Raw genomic sequence first — 15,854 nt, 5'->3', positions numbered from 1 at the left:
GCAGCAGCGATGGATCAGCGCAGACTTTCAAGGGGAGCATTGGCGAAGAGCAGTAGGAGGGGACCGGCGCCGAAAACAGGTATTCAGGTTAACTCCTTAAAAGGTCTCAAAGGTTTTCAGTGGGCAGGTGAGTGGGTGGGTGGGGTAGTCAGGTCAGGTCGAGGAGCGCGGTGGGTGGGTAGAGCTACATTGGTAACCACTGAGTTACACCAGAGATTAAACTGTGCAACATTTCTAGGGTAGCATCCGGGTAAGGAGCACATATCTAGCCCAAATCTCAGTGAAATTAACGTAAGAGACATTGGCGTGGTGTTTGGGGTAGCACAATGAAGCCCATCAGAAATTTAAACTTCCCGGGCAATTACAGCGCATGTGCGCACGTCAGGGCTTCTGATGGTCCCTAAAGTGTAACAGCAACTTAAGTTCAGTCCATCGCCACAACTGATAGCAGAAGATCTGGCCCAATGTCTTCAACCGAAGGAGGGAGATAAGGAGAGACTAGGCAGGTTGAGAGATTTGATGCTTCAGTATTTATTGGATTCACAACTGTGATTAGCCAGAACATTGCAATTCAAAGTTTTGCACAATTCAAACAGGTATGATTAACATTTTAAACCTTATTACAATTACTTGACTCTCCGTGACCAGGACAATACAATGGTCAGCAATGAAGCATTCACACACAGCTTTCTCTGAGTCACATTACTTTACAGTAATGCGTTCGTAACCTTAAAGACTTTGAAAATATTGTTTAGCCTTTGAGGTGCAAGATCAAGGTAATCTGGTTTTAAATGAAGACACTGAGGGACTCTAGAAACAGCACGCACAGAATGCAGCGATCCCTTTACAGACATGTCAGTGGACAGTCTTAGGAAATTATCAGTTAACAGCAAGCTTTCATGCACGTTAAGTCCATTTTTCCGTGGATGTAGAGGACAAACATCCTACACCCTGGTTCCTGTCACTCCTGTGTTCGATGGTGTACTGGCAACAACTTTGCAAATCTCCCATTTCAGAGCACATTGGGATGCCAGAGGAGGATTGAGTACCCCAGCACAAATGCCCCAATTGTTCTGGGTCACTGACAATAACTGAACTTCTGAGAAATATTCACCTTCATGCTTTTAAGAGCCAAATACCCCATGCTCAACAATAGACCAACAAGTGACAATAAGATCAGGAAGGGAAGGATGGCACACAGCCTGGTACATAGGCACCAGGAGCCACACAGGGTCAAGTAACTGCAAGCCAGGTTGTTATAAACAATTCTCAAAATTACTGTTAAATAAAGTGCCAAAGGAAAATTACAAAAAGAAAATGAAAAATACATAACTGAGCCATGTAATGCAGTTTGCAGGCAATACTTAGATCAAAATCTTCATAATGCCCTTTAAAAACCCACTTTGATATTGCATTTTCAAGTATGGATGTGTCGCAAAATTGAAGTAATCACAATACACTTTTATTTAATAAACATTTGTTCCAAAGTTTGGCCAAAGGTTTACTTGTGTTTTTTTGGTTCCTACTATTCCCTGCTTCAACCGCCCGGTTGCCTGACATGCAGGATTACCTCCAGCCGTTCAGGAACTTGCTCTTCGTCCATTCATAGCATCCGGCTTCGCTTGTGACTGGGTGACTCAGTGATGACGTCGTTACATTGGGCTGGGGCCCTCTTCCTTGAGCTGTCCAAGTGGCGGGCCATCTCTTCAGCTATAAAGCTATTTAAGTCCACGTCCTGCAGGCTGCCGCGCCTGCGCACCGAGGCAGAGTTGCTGCCTGCGTGTGTCGGGGACCCAGGTGTTCCTGAGCGCACGCTGACGTTCGCCATGGCACCACTGAGGCCTGTGGGGGTGGGAAATGGGGACAGCAAACAAAAGAAAAACTATAAATCTCAATTCTACACTCTCCCTCTGCCACCCAGTGACCAACATTACTCTGTCCTTCAAGCAGTCCAGGAGGGTAGGACAGAGCTAAGAGCCTTCCACCGCAGCCAGAGTGGTGGATCAGTCAACCCAAGGAAAGGGATGAGTCAAATACATAATTCTCTAAACGTGAGGGGCAGGTCATTAAAGCAATAAACAGCAGCAGCACCATACTGAGGTTTATAAATAGGAACAGGTAATGATCAATTTGTACAAGAGAATGATAAGACCAGTTACAGAACTGTGTAATACTGGGTGATTCATTACAGAGGATATTAAAGCCATAGTGAGCTTCCAGTATATTCTGTTTGGGGAGTTGGAGATGAGGGGAAATGAATTATAAAATGATCAAAGAGGATTAGACACAATCTCTACACAAAAGGTTGTTGGAGGAGGGTTTTGCCACAGGGAGAAGTCAAGGCTGAGACCATTGCATCTTTTTAGGGATAATTAATAAATATTTAAAGTCGAGGGAGATACAGGACTGTGGGGAGAGAAGGGCAGTGGGATTAAGATTGGGGTTGCTCTAGCAAACAGCCAGCAAAGACATGATGGGCCAATTGGCTTCAGTACTATAAATTTCTATTGTTCTATGCCACAAAGTTATAAATATTTATTACACTTTTGAGTTTAAAAACACAATGGACATTTGTCAATACAGCTCTGAAGTCAGCTGCAAGGAATATCCCTGCAAGGGTTGTTTCAATCTCAGCTTCACCTCCCTGTGAAGATGTGCCTCACCTCCAGCCACTCATCATTAGCAAGTCACTACATGGAGAACTGGGGCTGCAATGTGACTGGCTCTTCCCTGTCCCCTCAGGTGGCCAGACAAGCCACTCAGTTATATCACTACAAAGGACAAGGTGCAGTGGCTCATGAAGGTCACCAAACACCACCTAGGGATGGACAATAAATATTAGCCTTGCCTGTGATGGCCACCTCTCGAGTATTACTGAAGGAAAACCTATGCCCCTTCGCTTGGCTGTAACAGCAGACTTGGGATGCGAGATGAATTAATTTCCCTCTATACTAACCCCTTGAAAAATAATCAGTTTCTGGGTAAAATGGTATTCATTCCAACCTCCCAGCAGACTTCCTTTACAGGTTTCCTCCCAATATTGCAGAATTCAGTCAATAGGTAATGTTACAAAATACATACCACCTAATTCTGTATGTTGCCGTGGAAGGCAGGAAAGTGAATGAGATTTAAAATCAGGTGGCTAAGCATTTATGGCTTGTGCATGCAAATTTCCTCTCAGTGGAAACAGAGCGAAGTACAAATGTTAAACATTTAAACTTGTACAGTTAGTGGAGTCTGCATTGCAACACATACAGATTAACAGTATCCGAATTCCAGGTAAGACATTTGACTTATCACCAGATAGGAAAGACACAGCAAGACAAAGTGCACCAATGGGCCCAGGAAGAATGGCAAGGCAAGGTACCTCAGATTGTTACACACATCCAAGACCCTAGACTACCTTACCACGGTGGGGGTTGGGAATGTCAAAAAAGATGACAACGGCCACAGGATGTTTATTTAAACATGCCTCAGATTCTGCTGGTCTGACCTGACCTTGAAACCTCAATTTACAGTGCAGGTCTGAGAGGTTATGGGATTTGATGCGGTGGGGTAAGGTAGGAACAGACAACGGATTAGGGTGATTGGAAACGTAGCTGATGATTTTTTAAGAGGCTATTGAAGGTGGGGGGAGAGGTAGTGCAAATTGGAGGAGTCAGGGAGGGAGCTCCAGAGAGCAGCAGCAAGATCACGGAGTCGGTGGGTTCTCCACAGTGCAGAAGAATAGCAAGGATCAGGAAGGGACTTCAAGAATCATGACAGAATACTCGAGTCAATAGTAAAATAACTGCTGGTCAATGGTGCAAATAAGGGGGTTGGCAGGTCAGCAATGCTGGAGTGTTGATGTACAGGAGGCTAGAGTTGGAGTTCAGCTGGGACGTAGGGCTGCAGAAGGTTACAGCAAGATTCTGGAAGACAAAAGGAGCTTGTGAAGTGGCACCAGGAGGAACAGTCCTACAAGACTAACTCTCAAAATATCAAGCAGTCAAGCACCAGTTTATAACCTCACACTTCTCAAAATGGGCCCAAATGAGATGTCAGTCAGAAATCATTCTGAATAACCTTTCATTTACCATGCACAGCAATGGCATCAGTAAATGCCTGCAGGTCACCCTCAGCAGTCCTGTTTGAATCTTCCTGTGCCAACACTGAAGAGGGTATGTTTAGCCGAGGTGCCAATCTGCTGTTTCTCAAGGGTGGCGACTTCCTACACAGGAAGCTGAGCAAGTCCTCTCGGTGTATGATGTGTCTCCTCTTTTTCACCCAAGCCAGCATTTCCTTGTTTCTCCTCTGATAGCCTGCCTGCACGCCCAAATCCAAGCTCGCTCTGTAGGCTTCAAGCCCATCTGGAAAAAGGAAAAGGTGAATGTTAGACCATGGGTGTAAGTTGAGTTACCAGGGCTTCCTACATAGTGTACTTTCAAAAGTAGCTTGGCATCTAAAATGATGAAAGATGAAACCAAATATACACGTGCATTTATGGTTTGTGCCATAAAGTGAGTGAAAACAAGTGAAGCAGATTGATTAAAGTACAAAATCACTATTTAGATGAAAGCCATCCCTCAGTCCATTCAATCTCATCCCTGCAAAATACAAACCTATTACTTTCTCATTATTCACCTCCGTTCAGACCTCCGTTTAACATCTCATCCAAAGTATGGCACTCCTAACAATGCAGCAGTCGCACAGTACAGCACTCATGCGATCAAAGCAGATCAGTAACTACCAAGCTGGCGCTTTTATTCCTGTTGTAGCCTATGATTGGGGAAACAATTGTCGAGTGACTGGAGAACCTCAGAATTTATCGTTCACCATGCAGGAGTCTAGAGTGGAAGCACTGATGGGATGACTGATTGTGAGGGCAAATTCCAGGATTTAGGACCTAGGGGACAGTACCTGAAGAGTACACACCATTAACAACATCAGCTAACTTTAGGCCAGGAAGGGAAATTGGGTGGCTGACAGGTTGATGGGAATAGGCTGTTGATCTCATGGACAAGGGCATGAGGAGAGAAACAAGAGAAATATGCAAGTGCAGGGACATGGCACGGGAATAACTTAAGGGAAGTTTGGCATGGTGAGCTTGGGGAAGGGAAGTGACAGGAATGGATGGTTTCAATCTTATTGCAAAGAATGTGAGTTCCTCTCACTACTTTCTGGAGGTGTTTAGGAAAACTATGCAGTGCAGGAAAAGGCAGGGGTGATTCCAAGTTGATCTTGGAAGAGTGAGCAGTTTCAGCAGAGAAGAGCAGGGTTTCATAGTCTTTTATGTGGTCCACCTAGAACATAAGGTAAAATATAAGAGGAATGGACCCCATGACCTCCTGACCTCCTGACCCTTCTCTGCCATTCAACACAATCATGACTGATCAGATTTAATTCCACTTCCCACCCGCTCCCCATATCCCTCGAGAGAGAGAAAAAATGTCTCTCTCAGCTGTGAATATATCCAACGATGGAGCAGAGGTGAGATGTCTCTTAGTTCTAAATGATTGTCCCTTAATCTTCAGACTGTGTTCCAGATTTCTCAGCCCAGTGAAACAACCTCTCAGTCTCTACCCTGTCAAGCCTTCAGAATGTTGTATGCTTTAATGAGATCACCTCTCATTCTTCTGAACTCCAACCTAATTCACTCAGCATCTCATTATAGGACAACCTTATTCCAGGAACCAACTGATTGATCCTTTGCTGTACCCCCTCTCTCCAATGCAGGTGTATCCTTCCTTAAATATGGAGACCAAAACTGTGCACAATACTCCAGATGTGGTCTCACCAAAGCCCTGTACAATTGTAGCAAGACTTACTTATTCTTGTACTTCAATCCCCTTGCAATAAAGGCCAACATGTCATTTGCCTTCGTACTTGCTTGCTGTACAATAGCTATACAATTGCTATACAAGTCTCTCCGAACATCATTTAGAAGTTTTACTCCTTTTAAATATTGTTTTTCTATTCTTGCTACTAAAATGAATAACCTCTCAATTCCCCACATTCCACTTTGACACCTTGTTGTCCACTCATTTACACTGCAGCTTCTTTATGCTCGCCTCGCAACTTCATTCCCACATTCATTACTCACCATCTCTTCATCTAAGTCATTAATAGATTGTAAATAGCTGAGACCCCAGTGCAGATCGTTGCGGCACTCCACTAGTTACAGTCTGCCAACTTGAAAATGCCCCATATATCCCTACTCTCTGCTTCCTTTCCACTGATCAATCCTCCATCCATGTTAAATATATTATCTCCAATCCCATGAGCCCTATTTTGCATATTAACCTTTTGTCCAGCACCTTTTTTAATGCCTTTTGAAAATTCAAGTCTACACCATCTGCTGACTCCCCTTGATCTACCCTATAAGTTATAACCTACCACCATGTAATTCCATTGTTTTCTCTCTCCCTTTCTCTTGAACAGCAATGTCACATTTGCTAACTTCTAATCCACTGGGGCTATTCTAGAATCTATGGAGTTCTGGAAAATCATAACCAGTGCATCTAATATCTCTAGATCTATCACTTTTAGAACCCTAGGGTGTAAGCCATCAGGTCCTGGGGATTTGTCAGCTTTTAGTCCTTTAAGTTTCTCCAATACTTTTCCCTCTATTACTTTATGTTCCTCTTTCTTATTAGCTTCTTGGTTACCATCCCACCCTACTTTGATGTAATTTGTGCCTTATACAAGCAAAATATCTGTTCGACAACTTTGCCATTTCCTTGTTCCAGCTGACTTTTTCTCCAATCTCTACCTCTGAGGGATCAACATTTACTTTAGCTACTCTCCTCCTTTTTATCTACTTGAAAATGCTCTTATAATCCGTTTTTACATTTCTGGCTAGATTACAGTCAATTTGTTTTGCACTTTTTAAAAAAATCAACTTCTCAGTCACCCCTTGCTGATTTTTAAACTTTCCCAACCTTCAGACTTATTAGTATTCTTTGCAAAATTATAAGCCTCTTTTAATCTATCACTATCCTTAACTTCCCTTGTAAGCCACGGATGGATCTTTTTCACCGAGTTTCTTTTAATGGAACATATTTTTGAAAATGTTAAATAATTTCTTAACGTTTCCCACTGTTTATTTACTGCCATATCTTCCAGTCTTTTCACCCAATTGAGTTTAGCTAGCTTTCCCCTCATACCTATGTAATTAGCTTTAAGTTTAAGATTCTTGTTTGGGCTTGAGTTTGTCACCCTCAAAAGTAATATGGAATTCAATGTATGATGATTACATTTTCCCAATGAATCTTTCACTAATCATGCCTCATTACAGAATTCATAGATATAAAATAGTCTTATCTCTAATTGGTTCCACCATGTTTTGTTCTAGGAAGCTGCCGTGAAAACATTCTACAAACTTATCTTCCAGACTAACTTTGTCAATTTGATTTGTCCAGTCTATATGAAGTTTAAAATCTCCTGTGATGATTACATTTCTGTTTAATGCTCTGTTCGATGGTATAACCACTGTTAGGGGTTTATAAACTACTCCCAACAGCCAAACTCATTCCACTTTCTGATCTTCTGAGCCAAGATCCTTTCTTATAACTGTGTTTATCTCATCCTATTATCATGGCTAGTTCTCCTCTTGCACTCTGTCTGTCTTTTCAAAATGTTGTGTACCCTGAAATATTTATTTAACAACCTTGGAAACCTTGCAACTGTGTCTCTGCGATGGCGATTTGATCAAACCCATTCATCTCTATTTGTGCTGTTAGCTTGTCTCTTTATTATGAATGCTTTGTGCATTCAGATGAGGTACCTTTCATTTTACTTTAACCACTATTCTTTTATCTGCTGGTGCACTATTGCCGTTACACTCTGTCACTTCCTAGCCCATTCTGCTCGTCTTTACCCAAATTGCTACAATGATCTATTGCATTGATTTTTCTCTTTAGGTTTCTTAATCCCCCTTTATCTGACCCCCTCCCACTTTTAATTTAAATCTCTATCCTCAGCCCCAGTTACACGATTTGCTGGGACATTGGTCCCAGCTCAGGGTAAATGCAGTCTACACGATGGAACAGCTTCCTCTTTGCCAAGTATTGGTGACAGTTCCTCATGAACCAAAACCCCTTCTTTCCACACCACTGAGCCACACATTTAATTCTCTAATCTGATGCTGATCTATGCTAACCCTATGCTGATCTGCATGTGGCTTAAGTAATAATCCTCATTAATATAGAGCATGGTTCCTCAACCTCCCTCAGCAGAACATCATTCCTAGTTCTACCTTTGTCATTGGTTCCTGGCGGACTATGGCACTGGGCAGCAACGCAACCTTCAGAACTCCTTGTCACAGCTGCAGAGAACAGCATCTATTCCCCTGGTTATAGTGTCTTCTATCGTTACCAGATTCCCTTTTACACCCCCCACTGGAATGGCTTCCTGCACCATGGCGCTAAGGTCAGTTTCCCCATCTACCCTGTAACCCTTGACCTGTAGGTCAAAATCAAGGGTTGAGGTTAGATTTAACGATGAGTGAATAATTAAAAGCTAAATTTCAAATCTGTATCCCTTGGACTTAAGGGAACAGAAATGATGGCTGTCCCAGGGGAATGATACACACACAGGCACTCGAAGCAACATTCACTTAGCTGCGTAGCAACCCAAAAGTTCCTGTAAAAGTCGGCACTTTAAATACCGTGTATGCCCAGCTGCATAAAAAAATTAAATGGCCCACACACTCCCAAAAGAAAATTAGAGGGGGTGTTGATTGCAAGGCGCACACACACTCACTTTCTAAGCACCGACTGCAGTGCTACATTATACCATTTGATTTCTTTCCTAATTTGCTGGTACAGCAGTTTTAATATACTTCCCCTTGTTCAGCTATCTTGGCAAAACTTGAAGTAGAGAGGGATTAACTATCAGCGTTACTCAACTTGCGCACATCCCATGAAGTTTTTTTGGGGCCGGGTAGGGTAGGATTGCTTCAAATCCATTTCTTGGGTTCAATATCTCAGACAACTGCAAATAAGTCCTTACTTTTGGCGACATATCAGTGACTCACTAGCCATGAAGCACTTTGTGGCATCCTGAGATTGTGAGATGCCTTATCAATTCTTGGTCTTGTCTATTTAAGATTTTATACACAGATGGAACAGCAGGGCTAAAGAAAGAGAAAACCCCTTTCCAAACTTGTAGACCTTGGACAGTCAAGTAGAACATGCCACTAAAACCTAAGCATAAACATTCTGCTGGACTTTGAAGGACCTGAGAACCATTTGGAATCCACAGAACACTGGTCAACCACACTCTAATGATTTGAACAGTGACCTACCTTTATACAGACAAGTAACAGAAGTAGCTGCTGCCTGGAATGGCTTCCACAGGCTCTGAATGCCCAGCTGCTGCTCATATACACGATCTGAAAAGGCAACATAATTTTTTAATTGGAACCCTTAACTAAAATGTAAATCCGCCCCCTCCCGACCTTAAATGCTGATTAAACCAGTTCCACTCAATCTTGATCAATTCATTTGTGTCAAGCTGCTGAGCTCCACAATGGAAACTTACTGAAAAACAAACAGGACTGAAATAAAGTAACTATTAATAACTGGGATGGATAAACAGATTATTGTTAATAAAATCCCTTAAACAACCATGTCAGGCAAATAAGAAAAATTTGACAAAGGTTTAATTTGATCCCATTATGTTTATTGTGTTGCTACTAAGAGTGTACCCCAGTGTTATAGTGACAGACCTATCCCCACCAGTACTGTACCCCAGTGTTATACAGTGACAGACCTGTACCCACCAGTACTGTACCCAGTGTTAGACAGTGACAGACCCATTCCCGCCATTACTGTATCCCAGTGTTATACAGTGACAGACCCGTCCCCGCCTGTACTGTACCCCAGTGCTAGACAGTGACAGACCTGTCCCCGCCAGTACTGTACCCCAGTGTTATACAGTGACAGACCTGTACCCACCAGTACTGTACCCGTGTTAGACAGTGACAGGCCCGCCCCCGCCAGTACTGTACCCCAATGTTATACACTGACAGACCCGTCCCCGCCTGTAATGTACCCCAGTGGTATACAGTGACAGACCTGTCCCCACCAGTACTGTACCCGTGTTAGACAGTGACAGACCCGTTCCCGCCAGTACTGTACCCAGTGTTATACAGTGACAGACCCGTCCCCGCCTGTACTGTACCCCAGTGGTATACAGTGACAGACCCGTCCCCGCCTGTACTGTACCCCAGTGGTATACAGTGACAGACCTGTCCCCACCAGTACTGTACCCGTGTTAGACAGTGACAGACCCGTTCCCGCCAGTACTGTACCCAGTGTTATACAGTGACAGACCTGTCCCCACCTGTACTGTACCCGTGTTAGACAGTGACAGACCCGTTCCCGCCAGTACTGTACCCAGTGTTATACAGTGACAGACCTGTCCCCACCAGTACTGTACCCCAGTGCTAGACAGTGACAGACCTGTCCCCACCAGTACTGTACCCCAGTGCTAGACAGTGACAGACCTGTCCCCACCAGTACAGTACCCAGTGTTATACAGTGACAGACCTGTCCCCGCCAGTACTGTACCCCAGTGCTAGACAGTGACAGATCTGTCCCCACCAGTACTGTATCCCAATGTTATACACTGACAGACCCTCCTCCACCAAAACTGCACCCCAGTGTCATACAGTGACAGGCCCGCCCCTGCCAGTACTGTACCCGTGTTAGACAGTGACAGACCTGTCCCCACCAGTACTGTACCCAATGTTATACACTGACAGACCCGTCCCCGTCTGTACTGTACCCCAGCGTTATAGAGTGACAGACGTGTCCCCACCAGTACTGTACCCGTGTTAGACAGTGACAGACCTGTCCCTGTCTGTACTGTACTGTACCCCAGTGTCATACAGTGACAGACCTGTACCCACCAGTACAGTACCAGGTTATAATGATAAATTTGCAAGGACAGCAAATGACTGGGTTGGGATAACAATGACACTGAATAAGAGCTGAATACCTTCAAAAATCACCTTCAGCCAGGAGACAACTTATAATTGAGCAGGATTTCATGAATTCCTCAGGGTAGAATCAGATTGACACGATGAGTATGGCACAGGTTTTAAACAGCTATTTTGTGAAAGTTGCATTAGCAGCAGTGAATCGTAGGATTAATCCTAAAATTAAAACCCTCCAGACACTTCTCGACACACCCCACTCTGGCCTCTTCCCCTTCTTTCTCCTCAAGTCTCTTGCACCCCACCCATCCAGTCGTTCCCCCTCCCTCTTGCCCCTCGCTCAGTCTGTCACGCTCCCTTTCTTCCACCTCTAAAGACGCTTCCCGCCCCCCCTCTTCCTGTCACCACTCACTACCTTCCTCCACCCTGGTCCATTACCCCCCTCCCCCCAACCTCACCCTCTTCCGCCTCCTCCCCCCCACCTCACCCGCTTCCGTCTCCTCCCCCACCTCAACCTCTTCCGTCTCCTCCCCCACCTCAACCTCTTCCGTCTCCTCCCCTACTCCCCCCAACCTCACCCTCTTCCGTCGCCTCCCCCACTCCACCTGCCACCCTCACCCTCTTCCGCCTCCCCCCCTCACCCTCTTCCGCCTCCCCCCTTCACCCTCTTCCGCCTCCCCCCTTCACCCTCTTCCGCCTCCACCCTCACCCTCTTCCGCCTCCACCCTCACCCTCTTCCGCCTCCCCCTCCTCACCCTCTGCTTCTTCCCCCCCTCACCCTCTGCTTCTTCCCCCCCTCACCCTCTGCTTCTTCCCCCCCTCACCCTCTGCTTCTTCCCCCCCTCACCCTCTGCTTCTTCCCCCCCTCACCCTCTGCTTCTTCCCCCCCTCACCCTCTGCTTCTTCCCCCCCTCACCCTCTGCTTCTTACCCCCCTCACCCTCTGCTTCTTCCCCCCCTCACCCTCTGCTTCTTCCCCCCCTCACCCTCTGCTTCTTCCCCCCCATCACCCTCTTCCGCCTGCCCCCCATCACCCTCTGCTTCTTCCCCCCCTCACCCTCTTCCGTCTCCCCCCCCTCACCCTCTTCCGCCTCCTCCCCCCTCACCCTCTTCCGCCTCCTCCCCCCTCACCCTCTTCCGCCTCCTCCCCCCTCACCCTCTTCCGCCTCCTCCCCCCCTCACCCTCTTCCGCCTCCTTCCCCCCCTCACCCTCTTCCGCCTCCTCCCCCCTCACCCTCTTCCGCCTCCTCCCCCCCTCACCCTCTTCCGCCTCCTCCCCACCCCCCCTCACCCTCTTCCTCCCCCACCCCCCTCACCCTCTTCCGCCTCCTCCCCCACCCCCCCTCACCCTCTTCCGCCTCCTCCCCCACCCCCCCTCACCCTCTTCCGCCTCCTCCCCCACCCCCCCTCACCCTCTTCCGCCTCCTCCCCCACCCCCCCTCACCCTCTGCTTCTTCCGCCTCCTCCCCTACCCCCCCTCACCCTCTGCTTCTTCCGCCTCCTCCCCCACCCCCCCTCACCCTCTGCTTCTTCCGCCTCCTCCCCCACCCCCCCTCACCCTCTGCTTCTTCCCCCCCTCCCCCACCCCCCCTCACCCTCTGCTTCTTCCGCCTCCTCCCCCACCCCCCCTCACCCTCTGCTTCTTCCGCCTCCTCCCCCACCCCCCCTCACCCTCTGCTTCTTCCCCCCCTCCCCCACCCCCCCTCACCCTCTGCTTCTTCCCCCCCTCCCCCACCCCCCTCCCCCTCTGCTTCTTCCCCCCCCTCCCCCACCCCCCTCCCCCTCTGCTTCTTCCCCCCCTCCCCCACCCCCCCTCACCCTCTGCTTCTTCCCCCCCTCCCCCACCCCCCCTCACCCTCTGCTTCTTCCCCCCCTCCCCCACCCCCCCTCACCCTCTGCTTCTTCCCCCCCTCCCCCACCCCCCCTCCCCCTCTGCTTCTTCCCCCCCTCACCCACCCCCCTCCCCCTCTGCTTCTTCCCCCCCTCACCCACCCCCCTCCCCCTCTGCTTCTTCCCCCCCTCCCCCCTCCCCCTCTGCTTCTTCCCCCCCTCCCCCCTCCCCCTCTGCTTCTTCCCCCCCTCCCCCACCCCCCTCCCCCTCTGCTTCTTCCCCCCCTCCCCCACCCCCCTCCCCCTCTGCTTCTTCCCCCCCTCCCCCACCCCCCTCCCCCTCTGCTTCTTCCCCCCCTCCCCCACCCCCCTCCCCCTCTGCTTCTTCCCCCCCTCCCCCACCCCCCTCCCCCTCTGCTTCTTCCCCCCCTCCCCCACCCCCCTCCCCCTCTGCTTCTTCCCCCCCTCCCCCACCCCCCTCCCCCTCTGCTTCTTCCCCCCCTCCCCCACCCCCCTCCCCCTCTGCTTCTTCCCCCCCTCCCCCACCCCCCTCCCCCTCTGCTTCTTCCCCCCCTCCCCCACCCCCCTCCCCCTCTGCTTCTTCCCCCCCTCCCCCACCCCCCTCCCCCTCTGCTTCTTCCCCCCCTCCCCCACCCCCCTCCCCCTCTGCTTCTTCCCCCCCTCCCCCACCCCCCTCCCCCTCTGCTTCTTCCCCCCCTCCCCCACCCCCCTCCCCCTCTGCTTCTTCCCCCCCTCCCCCACCCCCCTCCCCCTCTGCTTCTTCCCCCCCTCCCCCACCCCCCTCCCCCTCTGCTTCTTCCCCCCCTCCCCCACCCCCCTCCCCCTCTGCTTCTTCCCCCCCTCCCCCACCCCCCTCCCCCTCTGCTTCTTCCCCCCCTCCCCCACCCCCCTCCCCCTCTGCTTCTTCCCCCCCTCCCCCACCCCCCTCCCCCACCCCCCTCCCCCTCTGCTTCTTCCCCCCCTCCCCCACCCCCTCCCCCTCTGCTTCTTCCCCCCCCTCACCCTCTGCTTCTTCCCCCCTCCCCCACCCCCTGCTTCTTCCCCCCCCTCCCCCACCCCCCTCACCCTCTGCTTCTTCCCCCCCCTCCCCCACCCCCCTCACCCTCTGCTTCTTCCCCCCCCTCCCCCACCCCCCTCACCCTCTGCTTCTTCCCCTCCTCCCCCACCCCCCTCCCCCACCCCCCTCACCCTCTGCTTCTTCCCCCCCCTCCCCCACCCCCCTCCCCCACCCCCCTCACCCTCTGCTTCTTCCCCCCCTCCCCCACCCCCCTCACCCTCTGCTTCTTCCCCTCCTCCCCCACCCCCCTCCCCCACCCCCCTCACCCTCTGCTTCTTCCCCCCCCTCCCCCACCCCCCTCACCCTCTGCTTCTTCCCCCCCCCTCCCCCACCCCCCTCACCCTCTGCTTCTTCCCCCCCCTCCCCCACCCCCCTCACCCTCTGCTTCTTCCCCCCCCTCCCCCACCCCCCTCACCCTCTGCTTCTTCCCCCCCCTCCCCCACCCCCCTCACCCTCTGCTTCTTCCCCCCCCTCCCCCACCCCCCTCACCCTCTGCTTCTTCCCCCCCCTCCCCCACCCCCCTCACCCTCTGCTTCTTCCCCCCCCTCCCCCACCCCCCTCACCCTCTGCTTCTTCCCCCCCTCCCCCTCTGCTTCTTCCCCCCCTCCCCCACCCCCCTCACCCTCTGCTTCTTCCCCTCCTCCCCCACCCCCCTCACCCACCCCCCTCACCCTCTGCTTCTTCCCCCCTCCCCACTCCACCCCAGTACCTTTGTAGAGCTGGGCGATGGCGGTGGCCGAGTTCTGGAAGCAGAGCCACAGCCGCTGTCTCTGGGCCTCGGACTCGGTGCCACCGGCCCCGCTCTCCGCCGCCGCCCCGGGCCCGGCCTGCCGCTCGTCCTCTTCCAGGCACTGCCGCTCCCAGCCGGACAACCAGTTTTCAGGGCCGTGACCCGCCATCACTGAATCACTGGGAGCCTTGGCCTCCTCCATCCGCGGCCCAGGTGTAGCCGCCCCACCGCCGGCTGCCCGGCACAGCCGCAAACCACCCGCCGGTGGCGCACTGCGTCTGCGCGGGGCCACTCGGCCCAGCCTCCAGCCGGCGGCCGGCTCATTACGCCTGCGCTGTTCGCCATCCTGGGAGCTGTGCTTCGCCTCTTGTCCATCAAGTCGTACTGCACATGCGCTGTACCCACTCCCCGCCCCGGGGGTTGCGGTTTGTTCCGGGTGCGCAGGTGCCATCTCCGCCCTGGATTCTGGGAATTGTAGTTGTTTTGCTGCCCTGCGTCATTGTCAAGTCTGAGTTCACGTGATATGGCTCGGTCCAATGGGGACGGAGGCGATTGTGGCGTCACGTGATGTGATTTGACCGTCAGTAACCTGTCTATTTGTACCCGGATGTTGACCCAGCCTGTTGCAGTGAAGGATGTTGCATTTCCATCCCACCTTTCACCCTCAGGATCTCCCACACAGCTTTATACCCAATGAAACACTATCACCCTTGTACATTTTCGTTTGGCTTCAGTTTAAGCCAAGAGCTACATAGTTTAATCCTACCTCTCTTCACAACTTGTTGACTTATTTACAGATAGGATTATATAGGATAAATGGCACAGAAATGAGCCATTCAGTCCAACCAGTCCGTGGTGGTGTTTATGCGCCTCCACTTGGGCCTCCTCTCATTTTATCTAAATCTACGATTGTAATTGACTATTCCCTTCTCTCATATATTTGTCTAGCTTGCTCTTACTATTTTCTTAAACCAATTCCTGTGGTAGTGAGTTCCACATTCTCTCCACTCTTTGGGTAAGGAAGTTACTTCTGAATTTCCTATTGTATTTCTTGGCGACTATCTTATATTCTCTACTTATGCTCTTCTGCACAAAAGGAAACATGCTCTTTCTACCCAGTCTATCAAAATCTTTATCAATTTTAAAGACCTGAGTTAGGTCACCCTCAGCCTATTTTTTACAAGAGACCCAGCCTGTCCTTTCCTGGTATCATCCTTGTAAATTCTCTTTGCACTCTTTCAGCCTCTTCCTGAGGTCCTCAGCATCACAGGTACCAATCTTCAGTCAATTTGAATA

General features: G+C 50.3%; 1 protein-coding gene across 1 annotated transcript; it reads right to left on the bottom strand.

Annotated features, from left to right (window-relative positions):
• Positions 1-511: 511 nt before the first annotated feature.
• LOC144699679 (HUWE1-associated protein modifying stress responses-like) lies at positions 512-14,859 on the bottom strand. Its single transcript, XM_078570816.1, has 4 exons — positions 14,538-14,859; positions 9,287-9,373; positions 4,077-4,349; positions 512-1,842 (listed from the first exon to the last, which is right to left on the bottom strand). Exons 1-4 carry the CDS (start codon positions 14,758-14,760, stop codon positions 1,604-1,606), a joined length of 822 nt encoding a protein of 273 aa, XP_078426942.1. The 5' UTR covers positions 14,761-14,859; the 3' UTR covers positions 512-1,603.
• Positions 14,860-15,854: the final 995 nt, after the last annotated feature.

Source organism: Cetorhinus maximus, chromosome 24, assembly GCF_964194155.1.
Source record: "Cetorhinus maximus chromosome 24, sCetMax3.hap1.1, whole genome shotgun sequence".
NCBI classification, from domain to species: domain Eukaryota; kingdom Metazoa; phylum Chordata; class Chondrichthyes; order Lamniformes; family Cetorhinidae; genus Cetorhinus; species Cetorhinus maximus.
This window is presented reverse-complemented; position numbering and strand designations above follow the sequence as displayed.

Coding starts and splice junctions, on each gene's coding strand:
- LOC144699679 (XM_078570816.1), bottom strand. CDS start 14,760: ATGGAGGAGGCCAAGGCTCCCAGTGATTCAGTGATGGCGGGTCACGGC. Junction 4,350..9,286: donor TGTTACTTGTCTGTATAAAG/GTAGGTCACTGT, acceptor TCCTTTTTCCAG/ATGGGCTTGAAGCCTACAGA. Junction 1,843..4,076: donor TGATGCCATTGCTGTGCATG/GTAAATGAAAGG, acceptor CCACCCCCACAG/GCCTCAGTGGTGCCATGGCG.